General features: G+C 33.8%; 2 protein-coding genes and 1 pseudogene across 2 annotated transcripts; 1 reads left to right on the forward strand and 2 right to left on the reverse strand.

The window, feature by feature from the left end:
- The first annotated feature begins 7,588 nt into the window (after positions 1-7,588).
- On the forward strand, positions 7,589-12,616 carry LOC146959383 (uncharacterized). The gene is made up of 10 exons (XM_085740925.1): positions 7,589-7,934; positions 8,020-8,085; positions 8,175-8,355; positions 8,454-8,650; positions 10,591-10,641; positions 10,750-10,841; positions 11,314-11,456; positions 11,772-11,854; positions 12,016-12,120; positions 12,298-12,616. Exons 1-10 carry the CDS (start codon positions 7,629-7,631, stop codon positions 12,433-12,435), a joined length of 1,362 nt encoding a protein of 453 aa, XP_085597051.1. The 5' UTR covers positions 7,589-7,628; the 3' UTR covers positions 12,436-12,616.
- Positions 12,617-12,739: 123 nt separating this feature from the next.
- LOC146959384 (dirigent protein 9-like) lies at positions 12,740-14,073 on the reverse strand (annotated as a pseudogene).
- A 2,252-nt stretch (positions 14,074-16,325) lies between these two features.
- Positions 16,326-17,307, reverse strand: LOC146959385 (dirigent protein 25-like). The gene has a single exon (XM_085736710.1). It carries the CDS (start codon positions 17,145-17,147, stop codon positions 16,407-16,409), a length of 741 nt encoding a protein of 246 aa, XP_085592836.1. The 5' UTR covers positions 17,148-17,307; the 3' UTR covers positions 16,326-16,406.
- Positions 17,308-26,954: the final 9,647 nt, after the last annotated feature.

Genomic DNA, 26,954 nt, shown 5'->3' on the forward strand with positions numbered 1-26,954 from the left:
CCAAGAAATAGGTTCAATGGGTAATAACAAGTCACAAGTGATAGAACATGCTATGTTAAAGGTAAGAAAGCATGATTCCTGCAACGATAGAAGGATGAGATAATAGAAACTCTTAATGAGATCTATACTCTATTTGGAGTGGAGTACATAGCTACAGGAGTACTCTTGATAGACTCACCTATACGAATGTGGAACTAAGGGCCGGTTCCTATGGAATTCGGGGCAGAATACCTAGAGCGTTCGTTAAAAGGTTTATGAAAAGGTTTGTGTGTGGGTTCTATGTCTGAGATAGAGTTCAATGTTGTAAGCAACTCTTGTTAATCAGAATTTTACTCGCTATGCAGAGGTTCAAGTTGTAGGCGACACCTTTGTTTACTAGCAAATCTTCTGGAGATGTTTTTGACGTTATTTCTGAAACCATTTTTTAAATTCAAGTGGGGGATTGTTGGAACATGTGTGGAAATTGAGTAAAAAAAGACTAAACACAAATTCCCATGTCGGGTAGAACTAGTGTTGTGTGAATTGAAAAAAGTGGAAGTCCCACATCGGATGGAACACACACATTAGTAGTGTTTATATAGTGGGGGTGTACCTCTAATTAATGAGGGGTACATAAGCACTAGAGAAAAAATATATATTGATATATATTTTATTATTTGGAAATGATAAATTAAATAATTAATTTAATCATTATTAGAAAGTGCTTTCTTAGTCCCCAAGCTTTGCTAAAATATTTTGGTACATAATATGATATATTTTTGTACTAAATTTAATATATTTTAGTACTCAATTAAGATATTTTTGTACTAGATCTAATATGTGAATTACTTAATCGCAAAGTAATATGTTACTTGTTCCCAAAGTTTCTCATATTACTTGTTCCCAAAGTTTCTCACTTATTAGTTGTGAATTTTCTCTATAAATAGAGAGCTCACACAGTGCATTCCACACACCGAAAAGAATTTCATTGAGTTGTCGGGAATTCTTTTCTTCTCTTCTCCCTCCGACTTGTGTTAACAAGTTTCTTCTGCTTCTACTCCTTTCTGTCCCTTTCGGTTTCAAATAGAGCGGTTACGTACCGTATCGAATGGCTTCGATCAATCGATTGAACCATATTTTAAGAGTGTTCTTAAGACCATAGTCCCTTTTTCGGTTTAATGTCCCTTCGGAATTAAGAGTGGTCTTAAGTTCATAGTCTCTTTCGATAATATAAGTCCCTTCGGAATAAAGAGTACTATTAAGATCATAGTCCCTTTCGTAATAATAATGTCCCGTCGGAATTATGAATGATCTTAACAGTATATAAATTATTTAAATATTTTTCTATTTGAGGAGAAATGGTGGTATCACCATATTTTGAGTGGTCGTAGTACCATATTGAAAGTTTGGAGAACTTAAAAGTTAGAATGGTGGAAACACCATATTTGAGTGGTCTTAGCACCATATAGAATGGTAATAATACCATATTAAATTGGTTTCAGTATTAATGAGTGGTCTTAGTACCATATTTGAAGGTGTAATTCTCGAACGGTTTTCTACGGTGCAGTAGTTAACCGCACAGTTGTAGCTGGACTTGTTTTATCCTGGAGGCGGCGTGGTTGATAGTCTACCTTGCACAATTTTGGGTAGTGCCACGAAACGTCTTAAAGAGAGCGACCTGGTCGTGACTCAACCTAGTAACAACTTCGGTAGAAAATAGAATTTGGAAATCCAAATACAATAATTTGGAAATCCAAAAACAACATATACACAAAATGATGGGTTCGTTAGGTACATTTGAAACTCCACATGTATTATGTCATATATTTTTAACTAAACACTTCTAAAAATACTATTTGCAAATGTTGTAATGATTTTTGTTTTAGGCAAAATGGATTACACGATCCATTAACTTAAATTCAAATGACAATTTAGTCTTTTATTTAAATTCTAAAATGTTAACATTATTATCTTTTTTACATGAAAAAAACCTAGAAAACTCATAATAAAAACCAAATATCCATCAAAAAACTTAGAAACCCGAATTTCACCAAACCTCTCTTTCTCTTTATTATTCCCTCTCTTTTTTCTTCCACCCAAAGCATTAGTGCTCCTTGAGTTCTTAAAAATTGGTCATATTCACAAATTCCATCATATCAATTTTAAAAGTGACAATAAGAAGGTGATCACTACTAATAATTCTCACTATTGTTTGCGTAGTTCAATTGGTTTGATCTTAATGGCTAAAGAATTGTTGAGTTAAAGGTCTGGAGGTTGTAGAAGGCGATGATTTAATGGTGATCACTATTGAAATAAAATAATTATGTTTCACCTATAAAAAATAACTTTTGAGGTGTATTACATTACATAAGTTAATACAAGGAAAATTGTTCTTCTCCCTTTCAAAATTGTTCATTCCCTTAATTATGTCCAGCGTGAGTTAACTCACGTAGGCGTGTGAATGAGCAAAAACAAAAGAGAGAAGAGCAATTTCCTAACACAAGTCAAGTCGGGCTTATCTAACAAGACTGGATTAACATTGTTGGACCTAACACTTTAGAAGTCCAATATGAAAGCTAAAAGAAAATTGCTTTTCTGACTTCAAAAGCTTCCTATTAACACATGAAAAATTCGAAAATACCCTCAACGGTAGTTAACTACCGTTGGCACATCCGACATCAGTTAACTACCACTGAGGCCAGCAGTAGTTAAATACCGCTGCGATCTGGGAATAAATCAACCCAGAAACTTCATATTTTGGTTACTGGTTTGAATACTTTGCATGCTTCATTTTCTACCAAAATCACCACAACTTCAATTCACGAAAATCTTCCAATTTGCTTCAAGTAAACCACGAGTAAGTAACTTTCTTCCTATTTACATGCAATGTAGGTTGTTTAGGGTGTTATTTTTCATAATTTTAGCAAAATGTTAGTGTTTAGGTTAGGGTTAAAAATTGCAAATTATTATAGAATTTGATGTTATAATGTATGGTTGTTGCTGACATTGTTGTTTAGAGAAAGTACAGGTACAGTGTAGTTGTTTTGATGTTGAATTGACACTAATTGTGCTAGTAATTTGAAATGCACTTAAGGTGTTTGATGAAATGCATATTCTTACTTTTTGTGTGTTATTTTTTTTTTTTTTTGCAAATTGGTTAAATTTTATAAGAAAAATGCTATTTTGTACGGGTGTTTTAAGTAAGAATTTTCATGGACGCGTGCTATTAATCTATGGGTTTGTCTAACATGTGCAACATTGCACATGTTAAAGCAACTAAGAGTAGCAAGTTTTTATTGAAAATCAATAATTATTTATTAAAAAGTTATGTATTTAATACAAAATGTACAAGTTTCAATGCAAAGCTACTATTTAAAACTTATTAACATGTGCAAATTTGCACATGATAGAAAAACCCTTAATCTATATCCACACGCTTCAGTTTCTCTATCCACAAAAGTAGGATTAAATCAAACCATAGTCACCGCTCCCACCTCAATTATTTCTTCTTTTCCAGTAATTCACTCTCATTGGAGAACATTGGAGGATGTTTTCCCTAAGAATTTTCAACAAGATATTCCAGAACAAATTACAAATGGTCTTCACTTCAGCTAAAAAGCAAGTTCATTACTGTTTGTCCATACTCCAACACAATGGTCTTGCACTCCAGTTGCTTCAATTGCATGATTTATCATGGTAATTACAGTCTACATGGTCAATTGGTCATAGAAACAAGCCGACCAAAAGCATCAGTCAATCTCTAAAGGATCCACTATGTGATACTGTCTGATCAACGAGACTATATTGTATGCATATTATAGTTAGAGTATAACATGTTAAAATTGAAAACGGTTTGAAAAGTAATAGAAAGGAAGAACTTCTTAAGCATGGTACTCTAAAATGAACTCCCAAGCAATGGAATATAAACATTGCTTGGATTTTCGTATTCAGTATCTTGTGCCTTTGTTGAACAGACTCTCTGTCTCATTATATTTACCATGTGTTCCCCCTTATACCATCACAACTGCCATTGATCTAAAGAAGGTGAATGTTTGAAGGTTTGAAGGTGATAAGAACCATTAGAGAACATGGAAAGAAGAGGAAGGAAGGAACACGGAATAAAGAGAAGTGCTGACAAGTAGGTGTGCTTTTCATTTGGAAACAGCTGCGGAAGGAAGAGAAACGGTGGGTGGGTGGGTTAAACAATTTTATAATTTTTTATTATATTTATCTAGTATTATTATTTAAATAAATTGCAAAAACTGCAATTCTGCAACGCGTGGAAAATTAACATTTACACTCGCCCGTAAAATTTCGTACGCAGATGTCCTTACTATATAGCACTTCTGATTTTATAATGTATATACGAGTGTTAATTAAATGCAATTCCTATTTCGTTTGATCTCCACTTATAGTAATTACTAACTCTCTTGCTAAAATAGTTAGTAATATATGTAAATCTTAATCTTAGACTCCATTTAATCTTAATCTTAGACTCCATTTAAAAAAGTTAGTAATATATACTGACTCCATTTAATACATGTAAATATGTTTCATGCCTTAGGTTGTTTTACCGTTAAAGTATATAGTTTTGAGGAAATGCCTAAATACATTGTCCATTTATTTATGTTTTTTTTTTTATTTTGTTTAAGCACAGATATGTCTGCGGAGGAGGATGAGCAGCATCAGCGTATTAGAGAGGCCAGGATGCGCAAAGGTAAACAGGCGACTACCGCTAGCCATCGGAAGGAGCGGCAGGAGATAAACCTGTATGTCTCAAAGACACGAAAACGTAGGGACGCGAGACTAGGTGGAGAAGGCTCACAGTCACAGAAGGATTACTCCCAGGTGGTTGATACGACACAAGCGCATGAGTATGCCGAGTATGCCGAGGGATTTGATGGATATGATCAGATGGAAGAGGACGCTATGTTTTATCAGTCGGGGGAGGAGGCATCTCAGTGTTATCAGACAGAGGAAGTGGCACAAGGCGAGGATGATGAGGATGATGAGGCCGAGGATGTTGAGGCAGAGGATGACGACGGTCATGTGCATGCGGTTGCGCCTGAGCCTGAGCCTGGGCAACGTCGTGACTGTGATGAGGTGACACTTGACATGCATATTGTAGGGCCTCCCTTTCCTGGAGGTCCTCGAGACACGACATTGTTGTCCAACTACGCGAAAAAATGTAAGTGTTTTAATTCTTTAAATTTTTTATTAAATGTTAAAATGTAAATTCTTTAGTGATTTAAATGTTAAAATGTTTTATTAAATTCTTTAGTGATTTAAATGTTAAAATGTTTTATTAAATGTTAATAGTTTTATTAAATGTTAATAGTTTTAGGTGATTTAGTTATTTAGTTATTAAGTATTAAATGTTAGTGATTTAGTTTTAGGTGATTTAAAGTGATTAAAATTTGTAGTGATAATTTCTTAATTGATTTGATTTTCAGATGTGGTATGATAAAAGTTATCATAGTGTAAATTCAAGGAGAAAAGTGAGAGAGCTTTCTAAGCCGAGGGAGACTTTGAGGCGATTTTGGGATTTTGTGGAGGCATCTGGCTTACATGATCTGATATACACCGGGTATTCGAGTGTGACCCATGCCATGATATGTGCTCTCTGCGAGAGGTGGCACACGGAGACCAATAGTTTTCATCTACCTGTGGGGGAGACGACGATCACTTTGGACGATGTGTCTAATCTCCTCCACCTTCCCATTGAGGGCCGCATGTTGGACCATGACGCGGTAGTGGATCGGGACCATGAGATTACACATATGATTAGGTTGTTGGACATGTCAGATGTTGCTGCTCGTGCTACGACAAAGAGTGAGTATGGTGCTCATATTAGTTATCCCACACTGAAACAACTTTATAAGGAGCACCTGACGGTAGCTAGACGGCTGGATGACCCACAGACGAGGGAGGAGCTGTTGGAGAGGGATAGGAGAAGAAGTTGGGGTGTTAGGGGTTTTCTTCTATATCTCGTCGGTAGTGCGTTGTTCACTAACAAAACGAACAAACACATCGACTTGATATATCTTGATTGTATGGTGGACTTGAATGCTGTTGGGAAGTGGTCATGGGGAGGGATGACCTTAGCTTACTTGTATGATTATCTTGATGATTTTATCCGTCTGTGTAACAAGACGATGACTGGATGTGTGACCCTTCTTATGGTAATAATTTAATATTTATCTTCATTTATTTCTGAATTTATTTTAATTCTTTTATGTTTTTATAATTTTTTATCATTATGTTAGATTATTTTCATTCTAAGCTCTTCTACATTTATTTAGGATTTTATTTTAATATTTTTGTGAAGTTTTTATAATTTATTTATCATTTTGTTAGATTTATTTAAGATTTAATTCGAATATTTATTTTTGTGTATTATTTTTTTCGCAGGGATGGATTTTGAAGCATTTGCCAGGTTCGTACCTAAGGAAGCCTAACAAGAGCTGGAAGCCGGAGAGACCATGTGCCGGGAGATGGCTTACTAGCAGAGGGCATAAAACTGTGCACCATTACCGCCGACTCTTGGATCTCTTAGATGTGGATGACGTGAAGTGGTCTACATACGATGATCACAGAGCGGTGCGCCCTTTTCAGCTTATTTGCACTTACTCGGATGGCTGATGTGCGAGAAGGAGAGAGTGTACCGTCATTTACCTGAGCGGGTTTAGAGGCAGTTTGGGTTTGTACAGGACGTCCCCAAACATTTCTTCAGATGTCCCTGAGATTCCTGCAGAGATGGTGGCTACTGTGTTCAGAGACCCTCGTCCGTGGTGCTTTACTGATTGGGGAGAGAGGAGTCAGAGAGCATGGCAGCATGAGCCTGACTACATGACTCGGTATGCCAAAGTCTCTCACCCTTAGATTATCCCACTTGATGAAGGATCTCCTCACAGGTCGGCGAACCGGGAGCAACTTATAGAGGAAGAGCATGCCAAAGAGATGTCTGATACATTGACGATCATCAGGGATGTCGTGCAGATATCAGATAATGTTGTGGCCACCATGACTAAAGAGGAGCTGGTACAGGAGATGATCCGGATTGGCAGTACTGCTCGCCCTGCCCTTATGTATCAGATTGCCAGGCAGCACAAGGGAATATGCATAGGCAACACAGTTGATTATCATTAGGTTTTGTTTTTGTACATTTTGACTATGGTGATGATGATGTAATATTATGACATTTTCATATTTTTATGACATTTTCTTACCTTTTATATTATTTCTTGCATTTTATTTTTATCATGTTAAAATTATTTGTACTCTTTATATGTTTTATAATTGATGAATGTGAAATTGGATGAAAATGATTGATGAATGTGTTCAAAAAGGGAAGGAGAAAGCTATTGCAATTTGAACCAGGAATGCAGCAGCAGTTAACTACCGCTGCCCTCAGAGGCAATTAATGTGCAACGGTAGTTAACTACTGCTGGGAGCAATTTGATATTTTCCATGTGTTTTTTGAAGTGAGAAAATCAATTTTCAAGCTAAAATCCAAGCCAATAAATAAATAAAAAATGAAGAAAAAAAAATCTAAACCCCGTGGCTAACTAGTGAATGTAGTTTTTGGTTGAAAACATTTTCTTCTTTCAACGCTAGCTAAACCTTGTTGTTTACTTACAACATTTTCCATGGCGTTTTGTTTCACTGAACTTGCTTCAAGCTTATTTGGCGCCGCTTATCGCAAACCCAAACCCTTCACCACTCTTCTTTCCACCAACACCAAAATCAAAAGAACTATTCATTTTCAACCGTTAAACTCATCTCCAATTTCTAGAATCTTCCGTAGTAACAACCATAACAAACTCACTCGCCTCTCATCATCCACCTCATCTCCGCCTCAAACCACCGATGACTCCGACGACGTCTCCACCGTTATTCCACCTGATAACCGCATTCCTGCCACCATCATCACCGGTTTTCTCGGTTCCGGCAAGGTATCATCATCATTTTTCTCTTTCTCTTATCCATTTCAATTCAATCATTTCAAAGCTTAATTGATCTTGACTTTGAATTCAACAGACAACACTTCTGAATCATATTCTCACAGCGGAGCATGGAAAACGAATTGCGGTTATTGAAAATGAGGTATGTTGAATTTGAATATGTATATGATTATGATATGATTGTGATTATTTCAGTGTTAATGTTTTGTTTTATGCATATGATTATTGTAGTTTGGTGAGATTGATATTGATGGTTCTTTAGTTGCGGCAAAAACGGCCGGTGCTGAAGATATTATGTTGTTGAACAATGGTTGTCTTTGCTGTACTGTGAGGGGTGACCTTGTTAGAATGATATCTGAATTAGTCACTTCCAAGAAAGGCAAATTTGACCATATTGTTATTGAGACTACTGGTATGTAATTAAGCAACTTCAAAATTCTTCATTGTAAAATTGAACTGCTTATTAGGGTTTTAGTATCTAATATGATTTGACTGTTTGTATTAATACAGGTTTGGCGAATCCGGCGCCGATAATCCAGACCTTTTATGCTGAGGATACTATTTTTAATGAAGTCAAGTTGGATGGTGTTGTCACTTTGGTTGATGCGAAACATGCTGGTTTGCATCTTGACGAGGTTAAGCCAAAAGGTGTGGTCAATGAGGCAGTAGAACAGATTGCATATGCTGATCGAATAATCGTAAATAAGGTATTCATGACTAATTTATACTTATTACAGGGTGGTTTTTAGTTTTTCATTGATGAAAAATATGGATTGTCGAGAAAATGGGACATTGATTTAGATTTAGTAAATCGCTAACTAAATAATGTACAGTATGGTTATGGTTATATATCCTTCCATATAGCGAATTTTGAATTATTCTAAAAATTCTACATCAAGTTATGGAATGAAATAAATACTTTCTTTGTGCCGTTTGGATTAACTTCTTGCAAATCACTTCGGTGTTGTTAAATAGCGGCTATAGCGCTATTGCATAGCGGAATTTGAGCAGATCATTATTGTTCCGCGATATGCTATCTAGTACAATCAAAATGTTGGGAGATAGCAGCTATAGTGGCGCTATAGCACTGTTGTGTAGTAGAATTTTAACAAACCGTTGTTTTCTGCTATTCGCAATTGACAACACTGAAACACTTATGGAAAAAGAAATATTAAAAGAATCTTACAAGAAATATGACTTTTTTAAAGACATCTTTTCAAATAAGATATTAACTAACTTATTTTTATTTAAGAATGGCTTTTAGTTTGGGTTATAAAACATGGATTATTAAGAAAATAGTGTATCATTCTTAGGCAGCAGAGCATAATGATAGTAGCCGACCCCAAAATTCCATAACGGGATAGCAGGATGGCCGTTATTTGAAACTTTCATACATTCAATATTTCTACATGCATAAAAACTTAAACAATTAACTGTGACTGACAAGAAGAGGGGGAAAATGACAGTATTGTTTTGGAATTTACAATGGAAAAGTTTTAAAATAGCCAACCATAAAGCCCAACATTTAAATCTTAAGTTTTTTTTTTTTTGGAATTTCCTATCTAATTATGAGGTGCAGCACCATCTCACCGCATCACCAAACTGCTCTGCTGCTATTGACTACACTATATTGCAGTATGGCCCCGGCTTGGTCTTTCTATGCATCTAATTCAAAATTATTCTTGAACTGAACTACATAGTGCGCTGTGGAATGAAATGAATATTCTTTGTGCAAGATATAGATTCTATGGAACTGTCTGGTTAAAATTCTCAAGAAATGCTTATGGAAAAAGAAATGTTAAAAGAATCTTACAATAAAAATGATTTTTTATTTTTTTTAAAAAAAACATCTCATGTGAAGTGGAATCAGTTTCTGCATCTGAAAAATATCTTATTTTACTTCTCCATGAACATCTATAAACTTTTAAGGATTTTCCTACAAGTAATAGCCATAAACTTATTTTAACTGAGAATCTTCTCTAAGCTAGTCGTTAAATACGCAACCTCAAATCCCCAACATTTAAATCTTCACTGTTTTGGTACTTTTCAATTGTAAATTTTTTAAAATACACAACCTTAAAGCCCCAACATTTAAATCTTAAGGGAATTTTTTGGAATTTTCAATTTCATTATGAGGTGCAGCACCATCTCGCCGCTACAACTATTGTTTCGGCCACTATAGCTTCCGTTGCGGCCACTACACCAAAATGCTCTGCTGCTATATGGTGCTATTGAATACTCTATATTGCAGTGTAGTTGACCTAGTTCTTCCACGCATTTAATTCAAAGTTATTATTGAACTGAAATATGTAGCGGGCTATGGAATGAAATGAATACTTTGTTCTTTGTGCAAGATATATATTTTATGAAACTGTATGGATAGAATTCTCAAGAAACACTTGTGGAAAAAGAAATGTTAAATGAATCTTACAGTAATTATGAGTTTTTTAAAAACAGCTTCTCATATTAGTTGAAATCAGTTTCTGCATCCAAAAAATATCTTATTTTACTTCTCCATTAACTTCTATAAGCTTTTAAGGATTTTCATGCAAGTAATAGCCATAAATTTATTTTAACTGGGAATCTTCTCTAAGTTAGACATTAATACAAAGTGGTTCTTATAGTACTCTTGTCTATCTTGCACCAGACTGATCTTGTTGGCGAATCAGACATCACTTCTTTGGTCCAGCGGATTAGGGTTAGTGTCTTTCTCTATCTACTGTATCTAAGCGCTTAGTTATTTTTCTTAATTTTAATTCATTATTTTGAAAACGTCTGACTGATTTTATTGTGTTATATATTCCAGAAAATAAACAGCCTGGCCAATTTAAAGAGGACGGAGTATGGAAAGGTGAACTTGGATTATGTTCTTGGCATTGGAGGCTTTGATTTGGAGAGGTACCTTTTTTTTCTTGTTTCCTTCCTTTTCAATTGTTTAAGAAAAAGGAAATTTTTAATGTAAGTTTACTTCTTCTCGGCACAACGAGTTTAGTTTTAATCATGTCCATCTTGCTAGCCTGTACATATACTCGAGTTATTTTCATTGTTTAGTTGACCATATGCTAAAATCATTCTCATTTCCTACCATATAACTTTTTGAACTTTTGGTGTCTTTCTCTTCCTAATGTATCTAATTGTTGAGTTATTTTTTAAAATTTTATAACTCATTCTTCTATCTAAGTTTTAATTTTTATTTAATGTCCTAAGTTGCACTCACATTTTTCTACCCTTGTCAACTGCCTTGCTTTGTTGTCATGTTTAGTCATAACCTCATGGGTATTTAGATATTTCTTCGGTTAATATCTTGTTATTATGCTTTTACTGTCCAAGCCTGAATATATGATGTGCATGTCTTCTTGATCTTTTTAAGGATTGAGAGCGCTGTTAATGATGAAGGATCAAAAGACGAAGATCACGCCCATAGCCATGACCATGACCATGACCATGACCATGAACACCATCATCATGATCACCACCACCATCACCATGAAGATTCACATGACCACAAGCATGGTACCTAAATTTGTCTCGTGTGTTGACTGTATTTGTGACATGTTATTCTTGTTTGTAACACTGTTCAGATTGCAATCCTATTTTTTATAAGATTTGTCAATTAAAGTTAATCCTATTTTATATATATATATATCATGGCTTCATCTAATTTTATTATTTGGATGGTGGCCAACAGTTTTTACCTATTTGCTTCCCAATTCAATCCTTTCTCGTTTCATAAGGACAAATTATAAGGACATAGCTTATAGAATAGTATTAACTTTACTGTGTAGTTTTGCTATGAAGTAAGGGCAACTTTTTTGTTTTTATATGCAGATCATCACGCTCATGATCATAGTCACGATCCTGGCGTTTCATCAGTGAGCATAGTTTGCAAAGGAAACTTAGACCTTGAGAAGGTTAGTACTTGCTATTTGTCTGCTTAAAACTAAGCTCATTAATTTGTCTTATTCATTTGGATGTTTCGGGGAATGCCTTTATTTTTTATGTTAATGCTGAAGCAAAAAGTCTTCGTTGGCATTTATGTGCTGGAAGCGTAACTAACATACTTTTTCTATAGGCTAACATGTGGCTTGGTACCTTATTGATGGAACGTAGTGACGACATTTATAGGATGAAAGGTCTTCTATCTGTTCAAGGAATGAATGAAAGATTTGTCTTTCAGGTGATTTTAAAATTACTTTTATCCTATTTATTGTTGTTGTTTTCAATTAAGTGACATGAGTCAGGCATCGAGACACATATAACACAAGCGGTGTCTGTGCTTCAGAGGACTTACTTTCGCTGTTATCATATACTATGTTCAGTTTCGCCAATAAAGCATGGCTTTTTTCTGTAACAGGGAGTTCATGACATATTTCAAGGTTCACCGGAAAGGTTGTGGCAGCCAGATGAGCCAAGGACAAACAAAATTGTTTTCATAGGGAAGAACTTGAATGCTGAGGAATTGGAAAAGGGGTTCAAGACCTGTTTGCTGTGATACTAAGAAGTTTAGTACAATGTCCTTAATCCTTTATTCTTTTTGATTGTGCATGTCGTATATGAGTCTGTCTATATACGATACAGAATGATGAACCCACTTACTATATGAATAGTGAAAAATGTTTTCCATTTCTAGAATACCTTCATCTTTCAATGAAGGTTCAGTTTCATCCCTAAAATCGTGACTGCATAAATATAAAATATTTTATGTTGTATGCCATCATGAACTGAAATACCAAAAATCCAATGAATTTCACACGTGTTTCTTTTTGTGAAATGAATTTACAATGCGAAAAAGAATATAATTATGTAAATAGCATGAAAAATCATGGATATTTTGGATCTACACTGATCCAAATACATCATTGTGAAAAGTGGACATCAAAAGAAAACCAAAATTCTAAAAACGTGTTGCATGAAAAAATGGTGTGGAAATATAACTCATTTTTATCTATCTTAACCACTGGGCATGCAGAATTCAAAACATCAGATGCAAAATGGCATGAAAGCCAATGAGAATGAAAGTAGATATTCATATTAGTGAGTAAGGTAGATATTGAAATGGATGATGATGTCGACTCCATCTGTGGTGTGCTGATCCTCTTTCAGCAGTGTCTCAAGAGCTGCGTATCCCCTTGCATTCTCATACTTACCACTCCCACCAATCACTGCAACCTCAGATTTTAGCGATGCTGTCCTGTGAACTCCGAACAAGCTTATACTGTCATCAACCCCATCATGATCATCACCTCCATGCAGCAACACCGTCATCACAACGCTCTGACTAGTACCATCTAACGAGTTTGCCGTGTAGAACCCTTGTGCTCTTCCAACAATACTCGAATCCAGCTCGTGCCCTTCAGTCAACTGATCATCAATCACTGTCACAGAACCAAACATCAGCTTCTGAACTGTAAAACCTCCTGGAAGGTTCCCTGCAGAAACAAATGGTTGATTGTTGCTGCCCGTGACAACGTTGTTAGTTCCCCGGTTTTGGAACACAGTGGAGGACTGACCGTTGCCGAGGCCTACTAGCAGTGGTAAGTTATTGTTTGTGATAATACCATTTAGTTTGGGGTTGACCAAGGGGATTCCTCCTGTGATTGGGAATATGTTGTTGTTGTTCTTGGAGAATGGTAAGCCTGTTACATCACTGTTTGCTACTATTCCTGTTACCACTCTTGCTGATGGGTGTGACCCACCAAGGATATCATGCATGAAGAATGATAGTGATTAGTGATGGTTCCTTTGCCACTGGTTGTGGCTGCTGCTGAATCTGATCCTCATTGGTGGGACTTACTACTGGTGAGACTGAGACATTATCAGCTGCAGGGGCTTCCACTTCTGGTACTGGCACGACATCATTTGCTTCTTCTTCATTACTGGTGTCAGGGCCTGTTTGTGGTGTGGTAATGGGAATTGTTGTGAGTGAAGGATTGGATCCTACTGGGAGCGGTAGATTGTTAATGACTTGTGGTTCTTGTGGATCCACTTCATCTAAGATTCTTGCAGAGTTGGAAACCAAGAAGGTGGTGGTTAGGATTATGAAAAACAGGCTGATGGTGGATTTCATAGTGCTAGGATTGAACATGAATGCATGTGCCATTTGTGTTGCGGCAAGCTTGATTGTTTTAGAAGGAAGATTTAGTTTATTGTTGTTGAAGCAGATTTCTAGTTGTGTCTATATACACGAAAATATTGTTTGAGTGTGGTGCGGTAGTGGTGGGAGGTGGATCTCTCACTCTAATCTTCAATTCAACGTGGAGCTGATATGGAGTGGTTGGTGTTCTTTCCATAGGTTGTATTGTGTTTTGGTTAAAACAACTCAGCCAATTAGTGTTGACATTTTTTGGATTCAAAAGTTACTTAAATTATGTGGAAGTTATATGTGGCATTGGATTTACTTTTCTTGGATGACCAAAAGGAATTTGGTGTTACCAGATAGACAATAATTTGGTTCAGGCACGGATCTAGTGTGGGGGCAATGGGGTCAAGCAACGCCACTTGCCTCCACATGTGTATTGTATTTTTAATTTAAAATTAGATATATATCTAGTTTGACCACTCTTTATATAGTATTATTGTTTTCACATAGTCTATTTATTACACTATAAAAATTACAAAACTAAGAAGGATTCTAATGAGTGTTCTAAGAGCACTAGTTAATAAATCAAAAGAAGTAGTTTTTTTTATATAAAAAGTTGTTATAATTATTAATCAATACAAATAATGCTTATTTTTAAGATAAAATTTTCTTTTATGAAATATTTAACCAATTATCTCATAGCATATCATTGGCAAGACCATACAACTACTATTATAATATAAACTATTCTTATATTTGTTGAAAAAGGTTGTGACTGACGCTACGTTGGTGGTGAAAAAATAATTAATTATGGTTATATTTTTTATACTCTGCTAGAAATGGACAAATATTTAATAAAAAAAATCAACATTTTAGGGCAATTATAAATATAACTTGTATAATTTTCGCACGCTTACGCGTTTATAAAGTTTTATATAAATTTTATGATATAACTTGACCCCATTGATTAAAATTTCTGAATTTGGTTTCTAATGCTGACTGTTAACAAAAATGGCCATAATTTAGCTCAGCCATATTTCCTTCCTTAATATTTAGACATATGGATATGAATGAAATATTAGTGTTGTTCTCAACCTCTTATCCCAGTGTTTTGACTGAGGAGATATATAAGATTGCTTTGGTGGTTTAGTGCTAGAGTTAAGAAATGCAGTAAAAAAGAGAGAAATGTCCACCCTAACACAACACGAGTAATCCTTGTGTAGTCACAACAGTTTAGACACATTATTTGGATACACACATAAAATAATATACATTATTTAATGATTTTAAAAATGTACATTATTATCTTCTTTTTTGTGTGGGTCCAAATAGTACGTCTAAACTCTTGTGACCAGGTAAGAATTGAATTACACAACATAACTATCACTTTAAAACATACATTTGTCACTTTAAAACATACATTTGTGCCATTGCATTTGGTCCATAGGATCTTGTAAACATAAACCCTCCCTGCACATGTGTCAAAATTTGATTGGCTCTTGGCATAATGTCACCGTGACATTTTGTCACTGAAGTATTTTCCTAGCACTTTGGTGACATTAATGTCACGGTGACATTAATGTCACGAAAGTGCTACTCCTTCCAAATGCTGCATAGCCTATATTTTCTCTTTACTCTTCTTTGGTAATAATTAATTTGAAAAGCATACTGACTTTTCTGTTTTCTAAGTGGATTAGGAAAAATAAATTTCATTGTAAATACTCAAAAGCTATAAATATTAACTTGAAGTTAAAATCAATTCTAGATATAAAATCAATTCTAATAGAGAACAACAAAATACATCAAAATAAATTTTACATCTTCATAATCAACTATAAGTGTGGAACCAAGCATCTGTTTTGATGATTTCATTTAAAATTGGAGAATGAAAAAATTATTATTAATTAATTAAAGTGATACTAATGATTATTTTTACAATTTCAAAATGTTAAATCTCTTATGCGAGACTTTTTCTATTCATCACAATCATGTTCAACTTGAGAGATTACTCTCTGAAACTACGGACAGAGGATGTTGATTCATAAAAAAAAAAAATAAAAAAAAAAATCATATTTTTACCACTTTCATGGTCAGAAGACCATTTTTTTTTTAAACTAGGAAAATGCAAAAGGGTTCCTTGGATTTGATGCTTGATTCTCACTCAACTTGTCTCCTCTCTTCAAAAGATGTTACCAATTCTTACATGTGAACTTACATTCCTCTCTTCCATATTTTCAAATTTTATTCCGGGAACCTACACAAAATTTCAATACTACTGAGAATATCAGAAACACACAATAAAATCCATATTAAGTAAAATTTCAATATTATAGAGAAAATCAGAAAACACAATCTGGACTGATTTTTAAAGATACTACTAAGCACTAACTAAAATACACGTCATACAGAAGGAACTTAGAACTAGTAACTTTTCCTTCTACTGTACTAGACCCTACTTTATCCACAACCTTAACAACAGCATAGCCATTAGCACCATAGTACTTTCCAGTACCACCAATAACTGCAACATGTGACTCAAAAACATCACTCCTATGAACTCCAAAAAGTCTCAATCCGTCTTCATACTCACCCTTCAAAAAACTCACTGTCATAGCAACCATATGGCTACTTCCATCCTCTTCACTAGCTACATACACCCCTTGTGCTTTTCCAAGTTTCTTTAGTTCATCTTCATGATCACCTTCAACTAGTAGTTCCTCATCGATCGATGTTACTGATCCAAATTCCAGCTCTTGAAATGCTGCTCTAGTAGGAAAAGAGAAACCAATGGTGGAAAGATCAAGTGTTTGTGTTTGAGTTGATTGTGGAATTGGAATCCCTCCATTTGGAGGAAAAAATCCTAGAGGTTTTGGAAAAGGTAATTGATTTGTGACCTTAGTAGTGGAAGGTTTCTCTGTATTAATATTAGGACTAGGATGTGTATCATTGAGCATATGCTTCATTAAAAATGTTATTCTATGATGGCCATGGTAGTGATTAGGGGTTGGATTACCAAGAGTTCTAGCTGAGGAAAATTTGTTTATGGTAGTCATTAGAAAAAGTAACCTGACAATTGCTAGAAGAGAAGGGAGATTGGCCATTGTTGCATTGGTTCTCTTTGGCATTAGTTTGCTTGATTGTTTTTATATAATTATTATTAGGATTCAACTATAAGTGTAGTGGTTAGACTTACCTATGATCAAATATTAAATGGCTATAAATATTAAGATGAGTCTTTTGATTAGGTTGTGATGAATGGAACAAACTCAACCAATACACAATTCAAAAGTTTTCCATTATGCTTATGATGATGGTGTGAATGGTGCCAAGAAAATTTTATTTATGGATATAAATAGTTGGCTTTCATTACAAAGGGTAAATCGCAAAAAAAGTTATAAAATTAGAATCCAATTGTTGACTTTTTAATCAACAGAACAATTTGAGAATAGAGGAATGCTATTGCTAGCGACAATTATAATCACGATAGCATAGCGAATGAATTTCCAGCGTTAGATTATGGTGGTTAGTGGAATACAAGGGTGGGTCCAACCAAAAGTAAAGGTTGTTATAGTGTAAATATGTGTATCGTGAAACATTCGTGAAGCGTTTTGTCGCAATAAGTAGCATTTTTCTTTTGGTTAACTCTCACTCGCAGTTACTACCAATATGCAAAAAAAAAAATCTTTTCAAAAAGTAATAAGTAACTTATATTCATTAATCTATAATCATGATTAAGTTTTTGAAGATATGATGACACTAAACACTAAAACCGATAAAAAAGAAATAATGAAATCAAGTGTAATTTGGTGGAAATGGATTCTCTCTATTGACCTTCTCTCGTACTTTTTCCACTAGACCGATCTCCATTCAAATGTCATAGGCTCTGTTTGGTAAAAATAGCGGATAACTGATAGTTTATAGTTGATAGCTGATGACTGATAGCTGATAGCTTATAGCTTATAGCTGATGACTGATAGCTGATAAGTTAGTTGAAATGTTTGGTAAAACTAGTGGTTCAACTAGCTAATAAATGTAAAATGACATAAAAGGGTATTCTTAATTCATAATAAAATTTATATCAATTTATATTCAAATATTTAGAATTTTGTAATTTAAATTACTTTTTTTAAGTTATTTAAATTTATTAATCTAATATACCTTGTATATTATAAATTAAAATTTACATTTATTTTCATTTAAGTGTTTTTACTTTATAAAACAATTAAATGTATTATTAGCAAGGTAAGTGCTAAATAGACGTAAAACAATTTTTTTATAGGTATATTTAGTTCAAAACCAAGGTGATATATTTTCATTGAATAACAAAACGAATATAACAAGTAAATAGTAGACGAAGTAAAATTCCTTACATAAGAAAAATAAAAACACAGTGAATTGGTATATAGTGATTGCACATGTATTAACGAGGCATATTTGTTTTTTAAGGTAATAAGCATATTTATTATATTAATGTGTTATTCCAAATTATAAGAGTAGTAATAAATTATAATGGGTAAAATTGGATTTTAGATAAAATAATAAGGATAAAAATGGAAGAAAAGATGACAAGTTATAAGCTATAAGCCCAAACGCTACTTGGATTAGCTTCTTAAAAATAGCTTATAAGCTCGTGAAATAAGCTATAAGCTCGTTGTAAAAAACCGTTACCAAACAGAGCTTTTTTTGTCAAACGAGCTTATAAGCTATAAGCTCATTTAGCGAGCTTGCCAAACAAACCCTATAATCTTCTTTTTTCTTTCTATATTAGAAGTACAACCCTCTACCTTTGACTATTCATTCAGTGGTTTAAATCTCTTACTACTTATACCAATCAGTTGGTAGCGCGAATGAGTGATTTAATAGATCCCACATTGCAGCACCTTTTTATTGGTCCCACAATACATGTTATTCCTTTACATGTTTTTTTGACAGAAATTTAAGTGAGTTGGGTTTCAGAGAGACTCACTAGGGTCAGGGCAAATCTCAAGGCTCAACAAACATTAACAAAAGTATTTACATGATACGGACCATCCACTAAAAAGGTCCTCACACCGACTTTACTATGAAAAGGTTCACTAACGACGACCTTTACTTTTGTTGTTTTAAATCTGTGGTGCTTATATTACAAACATGATTATTGTTTTATAAAAATAATGTGATCTGGTCATTTTGTAAACTCAAAACTAAAATGGTCGGCTACTTGCACAAGACAGAGCATAATTGATTCATTTGCTAGAATGGATGGGAATGTCTTGTATGTGAGTGCGTAAGAATAATTTATAAACACTCACTCTTTGAGATAAAAATCATAAGGTCTCGTATAAGATAAAAAGCGGACAACATCTTTGAGACAGTACCTTGTGCTTGAGGTCAAAACATCGTTGTTAAAAGGAAAACCTTTTGATGATTTTTGTAACTTATAAAAAAATTGAATACACTACTTCTAAGATATTATTTATACTTTTAATTCCTCAACGTTCGTCTTGGGACACTTGTTAGTTGTTAGCATTTGCCATATATGAATATGAATCACAGTCAAATAAAAACAAGAAAAAAATTTAATCTAAATAAATAACTGATGTGTTACACTAATATGCCTACAACTTCAACTAATTAATATACAGACCAAGTTTAATTATACATACAATTCAATATTATGGTATAATTAATTTCTCATGTGATGGTTTTAGACCTCTTCACTTTCATACAATCATACGTTTGCCTCCCCTTTGATTTGCAATTGGTTTCAGATCTTTTCATTTTCATTTCTTTATTTTCCATGTTTTGTCTACTATTTTCATTTTGTATTGGTTATGTTTGTTTACTCTAAAATATTTGCCAATCAAAGTACAAGCTTCTGATTTAAGAGATTCTGATGCATAATAAGGCAAGTTAATTAGTGAGACCTATTTTTGGTCTCTCACAACAAGTCACAACAATCTGAACCTCATTTCTAAAATCTTTAAGCATATACCAATTTCCCTCCATCAATGACATGATCTAGTTTTGACACCATCTCCACAAGCATAGACGTGACAGCAGCAAAAGGCAGTGCATCTGAAAACTCAAGGCTAGTGGTTGCAATATTACTTAGTAGTGGTGGCCTTAAAACCTTCTTGTGTCCTTAACTTGATAGTCCACTAGAATTGTTTTCGGACTTAAAAATTTCAAACATTGATGAAGAATCATGACATATATTACTAATAAATATTGAGATTCATGAAACATCTTCATGCTTAACTGTTTCAGTAGGCTTGTTGATGGGGTGACCTAGAAAGACTTGTGGTTGGGATTTCAAATGATTGAGGTTATCAGATAGTGTTTCAGGGGAGAATTTGCATTTTTTCCTTATACTATTAGCCGGTTCTCTTAGTACTTTAGAAACTTCTTCTGCAAGTCAAATGCAAGAGTCTTTGTATAGAGCTAGAATTGACCATGGAACCTTAATTGATGAAAAAATGAAGGCATACATTTCAAGAAATTACAAAAATATTAGCAAACATAAGAGAGTTAAAATTTTGTGCCAACCGATTGTTCGATCACCTTAATTGTGGGATTGAACATTTGAAAGTGTGCCCCAACACCAAATAAGTTATACGCATCTTAAAATTTGGATATGACTCATCTAAAGTGAATCATTGTAAAGTAAGAAAAACAAGGATTTATAACGCAATCACCTATAATTTGTTATTAATATACATATAAAGTTTATTTGAGATTTCAACTCATATAGCACTAATTTCGTATATGTCTTAACTTTATATATAATTAACAAGGAAAGTGACACAGAGTTAAGTGTTTCATCTTTAGCTGTGTAACCTTCGTAAATTAGATCCTCATGTGAATCATCTCTGGCTGCAAGATTGTCATAATCTTGAAAGTATTTCATGACACAAGCTGTATGTTCTTTTTCATATTGAGTAAGACATTGGTATACAGGACATACGCCACTACCTATGGCAATGGTAGTGATGAAGTCTTTTGCAATGTTCCATGCATTATTATCAACTTGGTAGCTTGACACAGTTATCAGATTAAAATCAAGAGAAATATCATAACACACCATGATCATAATTCTTCATTATTAGGACAATGCTATGCTAACCAAAGCCATCTAAATTTAATAATTTATCACAGGTTGTAAATTCTATGCAAAAAATAATCAATCCTATTGAAAAATGTTCTGGTAAGGTAAAACTGTTTTGTAAAGTTAGTCAGACACATCACATGTAAATGACACAACCAATAAAAAATGCAGGTACAAACTATTAATAGACAAAACAAAACTACCAGAACAATGATATCTCAGAACCTAAAATTAAAAATTGCAAGAACTTCATTTTTTGACACATCCACCTTCACAGGGCCGTACCCGACAATTCGGAGGCCGTGTTATAATCTTGACAATTTTTCATTAAAAAATAGTTGAAAAAAATTCTAACACCGCTTATAATTACAGACAACTGAGTTGTAGTTAAACATATGAGTAATGTGGTTTAATTAGGACTTTTACCCACATACAAATAGGCCTATGGATAATGCATAATTGACAGCAAAATTGTTGTCTTTCAGACTTTTACGTAAGAAAAAAGGACAATTAGTGACGAATTTTGGTCGTAGGTAAAAAAAAAAATTCGCTTTTTAAACTTTTGAGGCCCCTCTAAGTTTGAGGCCCTGTGCCAAGGGCCTTGATGCACTTGCACAGGGCCGGCCCTGCACCTTCAAATACTTGATCAATATCAGATATTGAATTAAGCTTTGTTTGAAGCCAATGGTTACATAGCAACTGTAAATTGTGAATCAAACACTGCAGCAGAATGCAAAATCCAACCAATGATATAGAAAACGAAATTGAGAATAGCAGAGTAAATAATAAGAGAAATATACAACCTATGGTGGAATATTTGAATGATTATTAACTATATTAAATGTAATGCATGACGAAAAAACCGATAACTCTAACTAACAAAGAAATGAAAATAACATAGCAATTTCTCAAGCCGCAAATTCCATACACCATAAACTAACAATAACCTATGAAGTCACTAGTAACCATGACAAACATAAAATAAATATAGTAACCATGAAAAACTACAAAACTTAAAAACTAACACGGTGTTTTGGTCGAAAAGTTATTTTGATATCTTTTTTTTTTTTTTTGAAAGGAGTTATTTTGATATCTATTATTAAAATAATAAGGAATCTATGTTTTTTTTTTTTTTGTTTTTTAATCAAATCAACATTTATATGGAATGAATTTTATAGAAGCATCATGCTCCACACACACATATATGGAGTATAATTTCCATATATTGTGTCCCATTTTATTAATATCAATATCAATGATGTGGGTGTGGGATAATTATTATATGGTTAAACCATTAAAAGACTCGAGTATTCACACAGTTTGCGTAACATTGTGGTACTGGTAATTATCTAATAAACAATTACATTTATAATATTATGAAATGTTTAAAGATTTTCAATGAAAAATTATCAGCATTGTAATGTTTTTATTAAATATATTTTCTTTCATAAGCAAAAATTTGTTTTAATATTTGTACCGCGTCCATTGTGGATTTTGTTTGTTTATATATGCGGAAGCAAATTTTTATGTACTTATATTGAAAAGTCGGTATGATAAAATTTTAAAAATCAATATCTATATTCAAAACATTAACATTAATATAATGTTTTTATTGAATATTTTGTAATTTTATTTACTTTAATTTGTTCTCATGTAAGGAGTGCGTAAGCGAAAGAATGAGGTGGCGGTAGTGGTGGGTGGAGGTTGACAAGCAAAGGTGCTTCATGATAAATTTAGAATCTTGGAAAATAAGAGAATTTTAAGATTTATGAACGTAAAAAAGTTGAAGGAGGTGTTTCATGGAAAGTCGGCACAAGATTTCTGCCACGAAATCGAACAAAATATATGGCATGTTAGTGGCCAAGAAGCATTGTCATTTGCAACATGTCGTCATATCAAAATCCAAAAGGTGAACCAAAGGCGGCTGAGATTGACGGTACTACCGGTACTTTAAGCATGTTTATGGCGGTACTAATACCATTTTTCTTTTACAACATTCGTTCATTCAAATTGATAAAGTATATTGATATAATACAAATTCGCTAAAAACAAAAAAGATGAATTTGCGAATAAACTCACATTATCCATGTTAATAGCATAAAATTGCAAAGTACATAAACCTACAAATATGACTATATTAAAGTCTTTGGAATAGTCGTGTCTCCGAATCTGCAAAGTTGATGATGTCAAAGTCAAAGGCCAATGGTTTCTTCTGCAAGTCTAATGCAAGAGTCTTTTATAGAGCTTGAATTGAAATTTGTGCCTTAATTGATGAATATGTGAAGGCATATATCAACAAATTAAGGAGATAGAACCATAAATATAAGAAAATTAATATTTTTGTACCAACCAATCATTTGCAAATATGCTACCCTAAATTGTGATGACCTAATATAATTTCCCAATGAACGGTTGCTAGTGCAACAACAAAAGCAGTGCTGAATTGATTAATTTATCAGAATTGAGAATGACTACCAAACAAACCATTACTAGGAAACTACCAGAATAAGATGTCTCAAAACCTAAGATATCTTAAACCATCACCATCAGTTTATGTAATGTGCTTCCAAAGTGCTAGTCAGACGTATTAGACCTTTCTTGGATGATTATATTGGCCCTCTTTAAAGTTCTTTCATTCCTAACAAAGGCAACGTCATTATTGCACAAGAAATTGTTCATCGCATGGACGCAAAAAAAGGTAAACGAAAAAAAGAGTTTTATTATTCAAGGTTAACGCTTTCTGAATTTAGTTTTCCTTCTCCCACTATCAATTTAATCATGATTTGCATCACCACTTCTTCTTTTTCTCTTATGTGAAATGGTGAAAATCTAGATAGTTTCAAACTCGAGAGGGGATTAAGGCAAAGGTGATTCACTTCCACCTTAATTATTTGTTCTCTACATGGAAAACTCTCATATAATACAAACAACAATATTTAGAAGCCGGTCAAGATTTCTCAAGGAGGTCCTAGTTTTTTTTTTTGAAGAAGGGAGGTCCTAGTTTTCTCTCATCTATTGTTCCCCCCACTACTTTTTCTATGGTATTTGTTAAATTTTTGATATTTTAGTTATTACCCCTTCTTAAAATAATAATAGATTGTCCATATTAAATGGAAATTTATACTGTAAAAAGAGTTTCTTTCATGAACTTTATAATATCATATGTGTAAATGCATATGAGATGAATAATTAAATAATTTTTACCATACTTTTTAAATATGTAAATAGTCCTTCAAAAAAAAGACATATAAATAACAATTTTAATTTGTAGATGTTAATAAGTCTTTAATTTTTTCAATATATAACAGTATGGTATTTATAATGTCAAGTATTTTGCTCAATGATAATAATGTTATTATTTTATCACTTTTGCATTGCTAAAAATTTTGTATAAATATTTATCATATAAAATCTTGCCCCCGCAAGTTAAAATTTATGGATCAGTCACTACCCCTAACACAAGGTGTACCATAGAAACTAAACAGTCACAACATTACAAACCAACTAACCACGAAAAGCAAAGGAAGAATAACTAGGAAAAGATAATCGAAATCAAATAAAACATTACTAGCTTCTAGCCACCAAAAAATTAGTAATTTGACCTTTTCACTTAACGCTTGAAGATGATTAGCCTTATTTTGAAAAATTCTCATGTTCCTTATTACCCAAATAACAGAAATCCATATAATAGTAAAGGTCATTCTAGCATTTTTTGAAAGTTCGCCAAGACCGCTAAATTTCAAAAGATGGTCTTGCATGTTGTCATGAAAAATCGTTGCAACACATAGCCAGCTGGAAATATAATACCAAATGCTTCCAATAACAGCACAATTAGTGACTAGATGAAGAATATCCTCCACGCCACCGCATGATCTGAACAATAAACATCGAAAATATGTCGCCGATGTAAATTGTCCTTAGTTGGAATTCTGTTCTTTGTTAACCTCCACATTGACTTTAAGTGGAATCGATTTAATCCACAACACAGGCTTATAACACACATCAAACTCAATCTCGACATTAGTCAAACAATTATATGCATTTTTTACTGTATATGGTTGCGAAGGGTGAAGCCTCGAAACCAAATGATTGGCCACATCGACCTGCAAAATAACATAAATCCATCTCTCCACACACTTCTCCACCAATTCCTCTTCTCACGTAAACAACCTCATACACCACTTCCACGCCTCTCCATTCACAGCATAACCCAACTTATACACATTTGCCACTGTTACTAATTTATTTTCAGCTAATTCAAAAAGCCTACTAAACATAAAATCAAACGAAGAACCATCTAGCCACTGGTCACTCTAAAACAAAGTAGAAGATCCATCTCCTACTTCGCGCTGAATGTTATCCAACAACCACCCAACTTCTAGTATACTCGCCCTTTCCCTCACATTATTCAAATTCTTCCACCACACTGAACCTCCCCTTCCCCCAAAACGTAATCTCCCTCCTACCTCACCATACCTTGCACATAAAACTTTATACCAAAAACTCTCCCTTTCTTTCAACACCCTCCAAACTCATTTACCAAGTAAAGATAAATTAAATTCATTCAACCTCCTAACCACCAAGCCACCTTTCTCCTTTTGCAAGCATAAAGTATCATGTTTAAACCAAGACATTTTCCTAATATCGTCACCCCCACCCAAAAAAAAAAACTAAAAATAGATTCAAGAGAAGAAATGATGGGGGAGGTTTGAAGAAGAAAAGAAAATAAACAGGTATGGAAAACGGAACAAACTTAAGGAGAATTAGCTGACCCCCTAAAGATAAATTTATACTTTTCCACTCCAACAGTCTTCTTCTAACCCGCTCAATCAAATGATACCAAAATTGAATATTTCTATAATCTCCACCAATAGGCAACCCCAGGTACAAAAAAGGGAGGCCATCATGTTTTCAATTCATTACCAAAGCCGCTTCATGCAACCACGACTCATCAACATTAACACCAAACAACATGCTTTTATGGGAATTAATTTTTAAACTAGAAATCTCCTCAAATTAAAACAACATTTAACGCTCTAACATTGACCCAAATTTTAGCCCCTCCACCAACAAAGTATTATCAACAAACTGCAAATGAGAAACAACCACAATAGAATGTGGCCCCACACCATAACCAGCATTCAAAACATTCTCTACCAAGGCATTCATCAAAACATTTAATCATTCAACAACTAAAAGAAACAAGAAAGGAGAAAGAGGGTCAACTTGAAAAAGCCATCTTTTAAGCTAAATTCATAAGTTGGGCTTTCGTTCACTAACACTGATGTCGTTGATGTAGTAATACATTCTGAAATCCATTTTCGCCAAAGTGGTGGAAAATTCATTTTAATCATCACATCATCTAAATACTTCCGATCTCCCGAATCATATGCCTTCTCAAAGTCAACCTTAAAAAACAATTTTTTCTTCATGTTATGTGCATCATCAACTAGCTCATTAGCAATAAGAATGTCATCCATAAGTTGTCTACCTTTAACAAAAGTTGTTCGAGTTTCCGAAACCACCTTACCAACAACTTGTCTCAACCTATTAGCCAGCACTTTTGACAGAATTTTGTACAAACACCCCACAAAGGAAATAAGTTGAAAATCAATCAATCTCTAAGGATTGTCAACTTTAGAAATTAATGCTATAAAAGTACTATTAATTCCTTTAGTTAACTTATCATTCATGTGGAAATCATCAAAAGAGCGTAGTAGCTCCACATTTAAAATATCCCAAAAATCCTTTATAAAACCAAAATTAATGGCATTGGGCTCTAGACTCTTAAAACTATCATAGTTTCACTCCGCCTCTTTAATTTCTTCCAACGAAAAATATTTAA

The sequence above is a fragment of the Medicago sativa genome, chromosome 1, assembly GCF_051527215.1.
Source record: "Medicago sativa cultivar Bolivia chromosome 1, Bolivia_mono, whole genome shotgun sequence".
Lineage (NCBI taxonomy): Eukaryota > Viridiplantae > Streptophyta > Magnoliopsida > Fabales > Fabaceae > Medicago > Medicago sativa.